The 13829-nt window shown below is 40.9% G+C and overlaps 1 protein-coding gene across 1 annotated transcript; it reads left to right on the plus strand.

Moving 5' to 3' along the window:
- Positions 1-9135: 9135 nt before the first annotated feature.
- Positions 9136-11713, plus strand: tnfa (tumor necrosis factor a (TNF superfamily, member 2)). The gene is made up of 4 exons (XM_079653752.1): positions 9136-9425; positions 9544-9571; positions 9974-10030; positions 10611-11713. The coding sequence occupies exons 1-4, from the start codon at positions 9264-9266 to the stop codon at positions 11081-11083; spliced, it is 720 nt and encodes a 239-aa protein (XP_079509878.1). The 5' UTR covers positions 9136-9263; the 3' UTR covers positions 11084-11713.
- Positions 11714-13829: the final 2116 nt, after the last annotated feature.

Consider the following 13829-nt stretch of genomic DNA (forward strand, 5'->3'; position numbering starts at 1 on the left):
TTCCAGTCTTCCAAGACCCGACCGGAGAAAAAGACGTGGTGCAGGCACGAAAAATACTACCAATAGAAATACATTGCTTTTAAAATCGTTCTGTGTGACACGAAAAAAAGGGGGAAATCGTGTTGGTGAACACGAATCAATAGATTAAATTAATTTCGTGACTATAACACTAAATGCCGAGAGACTGGGTTGGATCTTCATATGAGGACACAAAGCAGGTCCCCATTCTGATGTCCAATGTAATCACTTTTTTGTTATCGACAATAGGAAAATCATGCCGAGTCAATGCAGCGTTTGTTGTGATAGCAGCCAAGTTTTGACATTTTCTCTGAAGCTCTCTCTTTCTTCACACAACTACTGTCTCCTTTTGTGTTTTCAACAGAGTGCAACACACATGCCTTCAAGGAAATACTGTCTGGAAGAGGGAACACAAGGCCCAGGCCAGATAAGATACAATAATCCTCCAGGCTGTTCTCAGCCAGCAGCGAGGTGTCGTTCCAGTTGGTGCTGCCTGAAAATCCTTATTTCTTCAGTTTAATAACTTATTAAATATTTGTATGACTTATTAAACTGTCAACCATTTAGAATCCTACATCGCACACATATATCACCTGCTTTCAAAAACAAAACGAATATGTATGCTGCTCCGCTCGGAAGTAAATGAAACTCTGACACTGGCGGTCTTATTCACTGTTTCTGGTCATTTATGAAGCTAAAGTGCAGCAACTGGTCTGATATTGTGAAAGAACTAGAGGCTAGGCTATTTAATGTGGTGACCTTTGCCACTACGAAAAATGTTCTGATGTTTTGGACCAAATAAATTGTGGAATAATCCTGTAATGGAGTGTATCCCTAACAAATACATCTCATGGACTTACTTGGACTACATTGGACCCAAACTTTCATCTTCCAGACTGCGAGGGTTTCATCCTTCAGCCTATTGCTTCTATCTACTTATTTTTTCCTGTCAACTTGTTACCTTTTTAAACATTCATCTGTATTTGTTATTAATTTTGAATAATTATTGTCATTTCAATTTCTTTATGCCGTTGCCTTTCTCCCACAGGTACAGAATGGAAGAGGTTGGGGATCGTAGTAGGATTTATTTCTTACTCCTACCTATGGAACTTACTTGTCATGTCATGTCTGAGCTGTTGCGTTCTGTGTTGTATTTGAATAAAAGAATAAAGATATTCAACCAAAGGTTTCTTGGTTAAACACTGACAGACTTTCTGGCCTCAACTCTGCTGGCACCTGCCTCTACAACAGAGGCTCTGAACATCCCAATCTACCCCATGCAGGAAAGATCGTCTGTCAGGGTATGCAATGTTTAAGAGTACATATTCTGCTCATTTTCAGGATATGTAGTGTCTCTACTGGGACATGTCTCCATGGAGACATGTCCAGTCTGTGAAAAATAAAGAGCTTTTTGAACATTAAAGCATGTTTTAATGTTCAAAAAGCTCTTTATTTTTCTCATACTGCCTGTGCTGCAGCACCTCTTTTCACCTTCTGTCTGAAACCAGAGCCCAGTCTGCTCTGATTGGTTAGCTGGCTGGCTCTGTTGTGATTGTTCAACCGCTTAGAGATGTCCCGCCCCTTGGCCTATCACGTAGAATGTGTACATGCACACAAACCTATGGAACCCACTACAGGAAAGAGAACAACCAAAAAGCTTAACAGGGCCGCGTTAAAGGTTGGGTAGGTCATTTTGGAGAAACCAGCTCGAGTGCGCTAGAATTTGAAAATACACAGCCGGAAGAAATCTGCCACTTCCTTACAGAGCCCCTCCTCCAACACACACGAACGCGCACATGACCAATGAGGGCACGAGATAAGTTTGTGCACAGATGGAAGGCTGACAGGCAGGTAGGTCATCCAGTTATTTTAGCCGGGCCGGTTCAGATGATTGGTCGTGCTTTTTACAGTACTACGGCTTCCACAGATGACATTTCTTTATGAATTTTTTGTCAAAGCACTTAAGATATTCATTTCTATAGGGATGTTAAGAGCATTCCATGGAATATAACAAAAAGTGTATCTCGAGTCGGTTTCTCAAACTTACCTACCCCACCTTTAATGTTTTAAACTAATAAACATATACATTCAGTATCAAATGGTGCTATTCCTTTTCTTTCCAGATTCCTTTTTTTGATGAAATTACTGAAGTGGAGCTCTTCAGTGGTCAGAGAAGCAGACCATAGTTTTAGCCCACATCCTTTATATGTGAATGTTCTCAGAGGAACATATATTTTTTAAATATAGATTAATCAAATTCAGTTTTTAGTGACACATATTTGCCCATACAGCTGCTTCCTGATCATGGAACCCCTCAGACGTGGCCACTCTCCGTAATGAAAATATCTCTCGTTTGTACATTTGAGGCGCCCTCCCTTCATTTTGCCCTGACTCTACAGATTTAAGAGGAAATACTGATAAAAAAAAACAAAATAAATTTGACTTTAAGATAAAACTGACCAAATGAGGTTGTTATGCGTGAGAGCAGATGGTGTTGGCACCAAATCTTTGCGGGTAGCTGAAGATATGCGAGAGATATAGAGATCTGTGCTCTCATCTAGTAAAGAGGAAACTGAGTGATGGGCCAACCTACAAAAGGACTCTGTGTTTTCCTTTGTGGCTTTGGGGAGAGTATCAAGTTTTTTTATAGATAAAGGGAATTTGTCTCCTGTGATAGATTTAGAAACAGAAACAGAATCAAGAGTGATGTTCTGCCACAGTGGGGATTCTTTTAAATACAAAAATGCAAAACTTAAGTTTATGAAAATGAAAGTGGGCTGTAGACCAAATAAAGAGGAGGGAAAATTCTCTTTCTCACTTCCTTCCCTCGTTGGAAAAGTAATTCTCTCTTTGTTAGAGTGAAAGTCAACGTTAGTGTACAGATGTCTGTGGTCAGCTATAAGTTTCCCTTTCTTTATTTTAAACATTTATTTTTAAAACCATCAGTAAATGTGAAAAAATACTCTAGCTAGTGTGTATGAGTGGATTTCTTTGTTCGATTAGATGTGAAGCTGCTTTGCACTCAGGTTGGGTGAGAATACAGTTATTGGAGTAAAGAAAAATATAAGATTACAGTTAAACAGACTAATATATCTTCTCGCTGAAACTCAAGTTAGAAATGACAGGAGGAGAAGAGAAAAGTTTACAGTAAAGGTTTCATTTCCCAAAAAAGCCTGTGGCTGCAACTCGAAAAGTCAAACAAAAATAGAACACAACACAAGCCCCCAGCTTCGGGGGTCGTTCCATGGCCAAACACGTCCTGCTGAGGACCCAGCCCACTGAGACCAGAACCAGGTTAACATCACGCCTTTATTATCTGACATATGCCTTGATTCTGTTTAGCTGTCTGGTCTCCCCTCTCTCTCTCATTTCCACAAGCCGCTGGGGGGCCCACGGGATCTCATGGGATCTCACGGGATCACACGGGATCTCATGGGCCCCAAGCTGACACCCCTCAGATACCAATGAGTGATCAGGGTATGGGCATCCTTTATGCAGGGGGGAGGGGGGGGAATGAAGCAGGGCGTGGTTCCGGTAAAAGGCCACCGCAGGAGGTAGTAACCCAGGGCGCTGATCCCCAAAATATGACTAGTGACTCTTTCATGCCCCACTAGTAGTTCAACTTTTCACTGAGCCAGCTTACTGATCATTTACAGTAGAGGGTGGCGGACTACCTTGAATTCCAGGGAAAACACAGAGCCTGTTCAAGGCGTTGGTATGCAAAACAAAAGAGAGAGAAACGTTAAGGGTGAAGAGTAGTGGCTCCCCAGAGTTGTTTAACCTTCTAAAGTTTACCTTTTATGCAAAATGCACTTTTTTATGTCCTTTATAATATGTGTCCCCGGAGTGACAGGAGACTCACAAAGTGTCAGAAAATAAAACCCTCTCTTTTTCCTCCATATACCCACATCTCTAAAAACGGGGGAGGTCAACGGAGCTGATCCAGATTTGCTGCGGTCCTGACGACATTACTGAGATGTGGGCTGGCTTTACACCCACAGCCCTATCAGAAACGTTGCTGTATCAGATACAATATCCGACGTGTTTTAGCCATAATATGTTCTTTGTTTACATTAGCAAGCATCGCTAACACTCAGAGCTAACCTGTACTGGAGAGAGTATGTGTTAAGAAGCCAGATATAAAAGGCACTCACCTTGTAGTAAACCCGCAAGAGAAAAAGCGTTTGAGTTCCATACTGTTTCAGAAATAATCCTTGAAGTGGTTTGGAACATAATATGGCATTTAATCAGGTCAGCATTTTGCTGAGAATCTGTGTAGAATTATCTTGCTCTTTTTAAATGTGTACTTTGTAAGCTACGGACCCAGAATCAGCAGTTCTCTAACAGGGCTGAAATAGAGGGATATGAGGCATGCTACAATGGGTGATCTGTTTGGTATTTTGAGCAAAACACTTCATAGCAGTGGTTGCGTTAGACTTTTTTGTTGTCCGGCGTAACATCTCCGTCATAATCCATTATTACCTGTCATTTTATTTGTCATATTTTAATGATGAGATGAGACATATTTATTATTTATGTTTGGGTACTGAGCAGCAAATGTTCATTCATGAACAGAGACACTGACCGTGTGGTCACTTTTCATGTCAACACGAACATGAATGATTTATTTGTTCCTGCACTGACAGCACAGCAGAGGGGGGCAGAGGCCGCTAAAAACACGGCGACCATTGTGCCTAAACAGGCAAATATGAACAAGACCATCGTTTTAAATGAGACAATTACAATCAAAATATGAACAAAACATTTACAAGAACAACTCAATTGACCTGCTGTATCCTAGCCTGAACGCTGATTTCTGCATCGTCGTGCACCCTCGGACAAATCCGTTACTCATCTTAGCTTTTCTACAGATGTCGCAGAACATTTTGCCATCTTCCCTCCTCAGCCACTTAAACTCTTGCTCCCACTGAACCCGGTACTCCCGCTTCATCTCCTTGCCACTTGCTTGCCCCTCTGCCGCTGGCTGAACGTTGTCAGTTTTAGTCTTACTGGCTTGTCCTTCATCCTCCACCGCATCAACCCCTCTTTATTCACCTCGTTTATCCACACCATCACAATTACTGGGCTTATTAAAAAAGGTTTGGACGATCAGCTGCCGTGACATTTTGCGATTGCTAAAGCCGGTTCAACATCGAGGTAATCAACGAGGTCAAAAACAAGACTAGACAATAGCTACTTAATAATATACACACACTCACCACCAACTGGACAGGGGTGTGAATGACTAAATAATAGTTACACACTACAGTAGAGTACAGTAGATCGCCCTCAGTCTACCTGGCCACTAAGGATGTATTATAATGTGGGCCGCTGGTGGACATTTTGGCGCTGTTCCGAGTTGTGTTATAATCTGTCAAAATGACGGACTGCTTTCAGATCTTTCCGTCATTGTTAGAAAAAATCCGTCATTGACGGAAAATATTTGGTTAACACGACCTCTGCTTCATAGATATTGTTGAGATTTGATGGGATATATGTCCTCACTTGTATGTGCTACTGTACTGTTCCATGTGATGTGCAATGTTGTGCTTGTGCCACAGTGAGGCGCAAGGACAAGGGGTATAGGATGCATGCCTGCCTCCTATAGGCTAATCACAGCTCTTGATTGCCACGTGTGTGTGGAACCAGTTCATTCCAGTGGAAGCTGTCCCCGTGAGAGTGATGCGTGAAGCCCTTATAATAAAATATGCCAGGCTTGGCTAAATGGATTACATCTCCGTGTTTTTCTCCGAATGCAACGTTAAGCTGCAGAACTAAGCGTAACTTAACAGATATGTTTTTTATACAGTATATCTGAGGCCTATAATATATGCCTGAAGTTATTAGTTAGTATAATAGGAAACCTTTAAAGCTGACATTGCTCCATCCCGTGGACTGGTTCTGAACCTTCGTGTCAGATCGGTCAACAGACTGGTCAGCTGAGAAACTGATGTAATAAACCGTATGTTGTAGCCACACAGCCCCATAAACTCTTGGGCACCAGGTAGGCGGAAATAGCAGTGGTCTACTTTACCTGGAGCCCCACTTGCTCTTTTCCCAAGTGGTACCCCAGATACTGTACCTCCCTCTGCCCAATTGCACACTTCTTCAAGTTGGCTGTGAGTCCCACCCTCCTCAGGGACTCGAGCACGGCCCCCACCTTGTCCCCATGTCTCACTGTGGATAATGATGCCATCAAAGTAGGCAGCAGTATTGGGACGCACTGTGAGTTGCTGCAAGATGGATTGGGTTCGAAACGGGTTTAGCTTTTTGCACGTAAAGTATGGGAGTGAAAAAGTACAACGTTTGTTTCTAAAATGTGGTGGAGTAAAATGATATAGTAACAGAAATGTATTGAAATAACCAGTAGCGCTACTGCATTTAAAATGATGGAACGAACACATTTATGCATGTAGTACATTAAGAATGCCCTCATTGATAGTTGATTATAAGAATGTTTCATGATACATTTTACCTACGTTACGACACAACATAAATCGACTAATCTGTCAGGTGTCTTTCTATCACGCGGTGAATTTATCTTTCCATAATCTGAAAAGATATCCCAATTGGGTGCCGTGGGCCAATAATTAAGCTGTGGCCCCCCCATACCCTTGTTGTTGGGTTATTCCTGTCAGTACTAATAACATTGACAGTAATTGAGACTTTGCAAGAAATACAAGTCACATGATCAAAGAGGTTTTAAACAAACTGCAAAGTCTAGCTTATTTTTAGAAACAAAGGCTAACATTGAAATATAAAATAAACATGTACAATTGTGCCCTATTGATCTTGCTGTAGTTATCAGTTTCCCTATGCAATGTGGTATTATGAGACATTAGTTCTGTCTGTCTGTAGTCAGTTTCAGATATTATTAGAATGACGCAGCTTCGTCTTATCTGGTCTACCATCAGTGCTCTCAATCAGTCTCATACCGTGGTCATGGTCGATATGAAGCTTGTGATACAAGCACATACACTCACGAAATACACAAATACTGCGATCATGCGCAACTTTATCTTCATACACTGTTACGATTTAAATTGAAACACATTTTCTTCTGGCATTATCTTTCCCATGAGTGTTCCTGGCTTGGAAAAAACAGCTTTCAATGAAACATGTGGACAGATAGAACCAGGGCCAGGGATCTACTTTCTGCCAACAGATTACCATTTTTGATCCATTTGAAACCAAAAAGAGATACACACTTGATTCGATACCTTTTGGGGGTGTATTTGCATGGTTTAAGAAGTCAATCCAACTTCACACTGAGGGGATATTGTGGATGTCTGGGTTTAATAGTTTTGCTCAAGCTAATCCTAACCCTAACTCTCTACAGACCCTAACCCTACACTTCCACAATTTCTAACCTGCAGTTATTATCTCAATCTGACCAATCCAGCTGACGTTAGATGGATCTGAGAGTGTTTCTGAGTAACCCCCCCCCCCCCCCCCCTCCCACACACACATACTGCTAATGGACATCGAACAACCACACTCACACTTACTCATCTGCACCATTGCTGCTAGTTGTGGTAAACCTCATGACTTACCCCTATCTCTGTGGGAAAGATGGATGTGTTAGAAATTAATTTTCCTCCTTGGATTGGCCTTTATCATATCATATCCTAAGTCGTCTATGTCGAGGAGTGAGGGGGGATTGAGTGTTACTGACTGATCCTTTCAGGTGATCTTAAGTCCTCTGTTAACTTCAAAATAAATGTGCCTATAGCTTTATAAAAGGTATTTTTTTATATAAATATATTCCTTTAATATTAGGGTTAGGACCAGGGATATAATTGTTGACAGTGTGCTGTATTTCTTTTTTTTCACAAGGACCTTACCTCTATCTCTGCGGGGAAAGGGTTAAATTGTTGAAAAAGCAATATTGGTTTAAAGAAATACACACTATATTCTCTCCATTTATATGGAAGGAGAAAGGCTACTAATATTAACCACAAAAAGTTGACTAATGCCAAAGAGTAAGAGGGGATTTAGGTTAACCTGACCAAATGTATACAATGCCAGATTCCTCATAGTATGGATTCTAGGAGCGAAGACTCAAAAAGCAAACTGTGATTGGCTGGATGATAATTACAGATAATAACAAATCTATTTTTCCACCATCATCATACTATTGTCCCACAAGGACCTTGATGCCAGTCGGTTCCCTGAATACATGGTACTATAAATACTATCATCTCTTGTTATGGCATAATGGGAAAGTCGTTTTTAAAGTGCTCAGAAAGAATCTGACATTTTAAAGATCTACAACTCCAGTATAGCTACAATGTGAGCATTTAGGGGGGAAAAGATTCTGCAATCACAGTTTTTGTCAGCTATATATAGTTCTTTAATATCAATAAAATGTAACAATGTATCCAAAAGTTGATATGGGAAGGGCAGAGTAATACATGTTCCTTCTTTAACATTGCACTGTATTTGTTTTTTGACGAACCCATGACTATTAAAAGTTGTATTACAACCATGTCTATATTTAAACAAAAGGGAAGTGACACAATGCAACTTAGATATTCACAATGATACTTCTGTTAAAGTTGTGTACATCCTGCTATAGTGCAATATCCTTTATTAATATTCCGACCCATTTTTGGCAATTCTGGCACAAACCGCAGATATCTTGATGAATAACAGAATGATGTGTCTTTGGCTCTTTTACCCTGCACCTCAACACCGTTTCCATATATCTGACCCACATAGAGATGACCAGCACACCACAACATGCGTAAACACTCTGCATCCGATGTGGTATGATCGGCGTAAATGTACATTTTAAATGTAACATAGTAATCTTTGTAGGTGATTTTCATGTTTTTCTGTAGTTTTTGTAATTGTCTGGCATAACAAGTGTTCTGCCAGACAATTAGTGTACTTGAGAGCATGGCTTAATATGTGTGTATCCCTGTCTGTGTGTGAGTATCTGTAGACACGTGGGTGTGTGTGCACTGAGATGTGAAAGAGGTATCTACAGGTATTAGTGTTTATGTGCTAATGGGATAAAGCAGTCATATTGATGCTTTGTGTGTAGGAGTGTGTTACATCTTCCCTAGCTCTGGGTCTCTCTTCCTCATTCAGAAATCTCCACTCAGTCACAAACTGTGACATCACTGGAGTTTCCCTGTAGCCTTTTAAAAGGAGCCAACGGACCAGAGCAACAGTAGAAAGCAAGAACACTCTCGATAAGGTTTCTAAGAGCTCAGTTTGACTTGAAAAGCTTTACAACAATGGAAGGTGAATGCAAAGTAATGCTGGAAGCAACAGTGGAACCAGGATCCAGGAGCCAATCGGTGAAGCCGTGGTCGAAGCTCACCACGGCACTGATGGTGTTCACACTCTGCCTCGCTTCTACTGCCGCCGCCGTGCTGCTCTTCAACAGGCAGTCCAAGGTGGGTGCACATGGATTCTATTAAATTCTGATTTAATGAAGTGCTGGATGTCTCTGACAGAAACTCACCATCACCCAACAGTTCCCTAACAGTCTCTCTATCCTTCCTCTTGAAACAGGGCCCAGGACAAGATGAAAACACTTTTGGTGAGTTCCCTTAATTCTCTCAAAAGTTCAATACTAGAAGATGTCATAGATAGCAGCATAATAGATAGCAAATATATGTTTCTGTTTTTCTAGTAGATTGGTCTGTTATACTATCTAGTACTCACATTTATTCAGCATTTTTTTAATTGTATATTTGATAGATACTATTGATATATATATTTGTTCATGTTGTTATGCATATATTTAATGTTTATCTTTTAATCTATTCTATATATATTTTATTCCATTATTAACCTCAAAATTGTTAACATAACAACTGAAATAAGCTGCTCTCATAGTTTTTCTTTAGCTGCTGGTTAAACTAAAGGACATTTGAATCTTGTTGAGACCCTTATTCTGAAAGTAAAACGTTTCTAAACCTCTGTGTTTTCCTTTTTCCAGATCTCCGCCATGCATTGAGGCAACTTCCAAACGAGAAAGCGGCCATTCATTTAGTCGGTAAATGTTTTTGAATTTATATGAATCCTTTTCAAAATAATCATCTTTGTGTAGAATGTTTACTTTTGGTTTTCTTAGTCAAGTTGTATCACCATTGGCCTTTGATGCACAAGGGTTAGAATTTGTGGTTCTAAAGAAAGTTCTAGGGCATCTGGATCAAACTCTAGAACTTATTCAGAAGGTTCTTGAGAACTTTGAGAAGCTTCTGGGGGATATGGGAAAGTTATTGGGTTTCTTGAAGTTGAATGGTCTTTTTCAGGAAGTTTCTTTAAAGGTCTCATGTCATGCTTTTCCGGTTATTACCAGTCCCCTTGTATGTTATGAAGGTTTTTATGCATGTAAACGGCCTGCAGAGTCAAAACCCCTCAAAGTCTTGTTTTTTTCGGACTGTATGTAGTCGGACTCACGAGCAAAACAAGGTTTTCATGTGAATTAATAAAATTAATCAAAATAAGGCTTATTAAGTATTCTGAGTTTTCTCAAAGACACATTTCCTGTTCCTATTTTTGATCCTGTGTCCTTGTTATAAGATATTTCAAACCTTTGACGTATCCATCACAATCTCTTCATACTTCATTAGGACATCACAACTCTTCCAGGAAGAACTCCATTGAATGGAAGGACGATGGTGACCAGACCCACACTCAAGGAGGGCTGAAACTCAAAAGAAATGAAATTTTGATTCCTCGACATGGCCTCTACTTCGTATACAGCCAAGCGTCTTTCCACGTCAACTGCCTCAGCAGCGATGCTGAAGAAGGCCTCCCGCAGCCCCTGGTCCACCTGAGTCACATCGTGCAGCGCTGGTCAGACACTTTTGGGAAAGACGACGAGGATTCCTACCAGACCATCCTGCACTCTCTCCGCACCGCCTGCCAAATGAAACCAAGCAGTGATCCAGATGAGGAGGGGCGGTGGTACTCCACTGTGAACGTGGGGGCTGTGTTCAACCTCAGGAAAGGGGACCGACTTAGGACGTTGACGGAAGAGAAGACTTTGCCCGATCTGGAAGATGGAAACGGGGACACTTTCTTCGGAATGTTTCAATTGTGAGGTGTGGCCTGAGGGCAGCTAGGGAGCATATGAATGTATGCTGGAGACTCTGGTCTTGATGGGGCCTCCACTGTGAGGCTGAGCCCACTGCCTCACCCCAATCCAAGTCCACTGTTCAATGTGCAAAGGTCTACACTGCACTAAACAGACTTTTAGAAAATACTTTACTTCCAAACCGTTAGCAAGTCCTTTGTCAGAAAACCGAGCTGTGTTACTGTAGCAGTAAACACAATAGCTGTAATGTTGAACCATAGATATCTATGGGGCTGTCATGTTATGTACTATGTACCTGTCTTAATGCCAGTACCTTTTGCTGTACTGCAATGCTCTGTTGCGTATTTATTGTGTCACTACAAGCTGACAGAAGAAGATTTTAACTGTATTTATTTAACATAACAATATTTATTTATTTATTATTATTATCTTTATTACTCTATTTATGTATTTATTTATTTGTTTATGTGTTCATTTACAACAGTATTCGTGCTGTATGTTATACATTATTTATTGCATTATTTATTGAAACCGATTGGATCCGCTGTTTGTCAATAACATTTATTGGCATTGCATACAGTGCATAGTGCCCGTGGTGCTGTACAAATGTTTTAATAAAAAGTATTTTTGAAATGACACATCTGTCTATGAGTGTTGGGTTTTGCTGTTTAAGAATGTGGAACTGAAAAAAACTGAACCAAAGTGAGCTGCTAAGTGCACAGTCAGGAGGAAGTAGCAGCAGCAGGGTTGACGGGGTTAAAGAACCACAATGCACTTTGATCTGTCCAGGCTGTAACTTGTTTCCCTAAAAACAAACATCAGTTTGATTATGAACATTTGAAACAAGTCTACAGGGGGTAAGTGTTTAAAGCCATAGGGTTATGTCTACAGGGGGTACGTGTTTGAAGCCACTGTTATCATATCATGAAACTGAAAGTTCAAACAAATATAAACTTCATGGAGTACCCAGCCTCCCACTTCCCTACCTTGCACAGATTTAACAGGTCACAAGCTTCCTCATTTCCTGGGGTTGTTTGATTTACAACATTCTTGAACTTATCGGAAAACATCATGATTGAAGGTCAGGCGGAGGTGGGTTTCTCCCACTCAGGGGTAGATTAATTACTTGCATTCATGAAAGCTATGGAATAAAGCAGGGGTGTCAAACTCATTTTAGTTCAGGGGCCACATGCAGCCGAATTTGATCTCAAGTGGGCCGGATCAGTACAATCACAGCATAAGAACCTATAGATAACCACAACTCCAAATGGTTCCCTTTGTTTTAGAGCAAAAAGGTGCTTTCTGAAAATGTTCACATTTTTAACAAACTATCTGTTTACAAAACATTATGAAAAATCTGAAATTTGTTTAGAAAAATAAGTGCAATTTCAACAGTATTATGCCTCAGTCTATTATTTCCACATGTGCATTACAACGTACAGATCACATGTGTGTCTACAAACATATCTAGACACAGGTATCTGGAACTGAACAATATAGTGTTTACTTGTGATCAAAACAACTTGTCCAGATCTAGAAATTATTTTACATGAATTTCCACATCTGTGTAGTAATCCTGAAAGTTAACTTATAACTTGTACATGTATAAAATGTATGCGGAGATATTACAGAGATATTACATAAAAGTTGGGAAAATTGCAGTTATTGTCTTCTCTGTCATTTTTACACTTGACCAAATCCTTAGGTTGATTCCTGTGTGCATTGACACCCCTGGAATAAAATGACCTTATCCCAATCATGAGGCAGCTCTACCACCTCAAGCACAAAGCTAAAGATGGCTGCTGTCATGTCACCACCAGTGACTGTGGTCAATTATAACTTGGTATCACAGAAAATACCATGAGTCGCCGTGCAGTGGGAACGTTTCCATCGGAGTAACAGTTCCTCAACAGCTTCACTGAGTGGGAGGGAGGAGGGGAAGTCCCTGTAGTCTGGTATCCACCCCCCCCCCCCCCCCCCGCTTCCTGCTGCACCAGCCTACAGAGCAGCACGCACGCACGCACGTACGCACGCACGCACGCACGCACGCACACACACACACACACACACACACACACACACACACACACACACACACACACACACAGCGTAAAGCAGGGGGGGATCTCCAAATCATTATTTTGTTTCCCTTTTTTAGTATTCCAAATATGTATTTAATATTTGTAGTTTTGCTATATATTTTTAGGCCTTTTGTTGGTGTGTGTGTGTGTGTGTGTGTGTGTGTGTGTGTGTGTGTGTGTGTGTGTGTGTGTGTGTATGTGTGTGTGTGTGTGTGTGTGTGTGTGTGTGTGTGTGTGTGTGTGTGTGTGTTTGTGTGTGTGTGTGTGTGTGTGTGTGTGTGTGTGTGTGTGGGTCTCAAATGCTAAGACATTACAACAAAGATGACAATGGAGACTGTTGAAAAGAGATACAAAAATATGAACATGAATAACCACCCCCAAACCCCACTTCCATAGAAAGACTGGCTGAAAGAGACACTAATCCACTACCACTCTTGTGTAGTTGTTGTTAGTGATGACTCTTTATTATCATTGTCTTTGTGTTTGTTCTGCACTATCTATGTAAGTGGCGCAGAAAGGAGTCCTCGAACCCAGAAAGGAGTTAGCATTTTACAACTTGAACTTTCAGTTTCTTTTAACTGAGGCTCCGGCTCAAGGCCCCCTGGAGCCCGGGGCCATTGTTCCCGTGAGGCCCGATCAGTAATCCTCTATGATTTGGCAGAGGTTGCTTT

Source organism: Notothenia rossii (assembly GCF_949606895.1).
Source record: "Notothenia rossii genome assembly, chromosome: 10".
Classification (NCBI taxonomy): domain Eukaryota; kingdom Metazoa; phylum Chordata; class Actinopteri; order Perciformes; family Nototheniidae; genus Notothenia; species Notothenia rossii.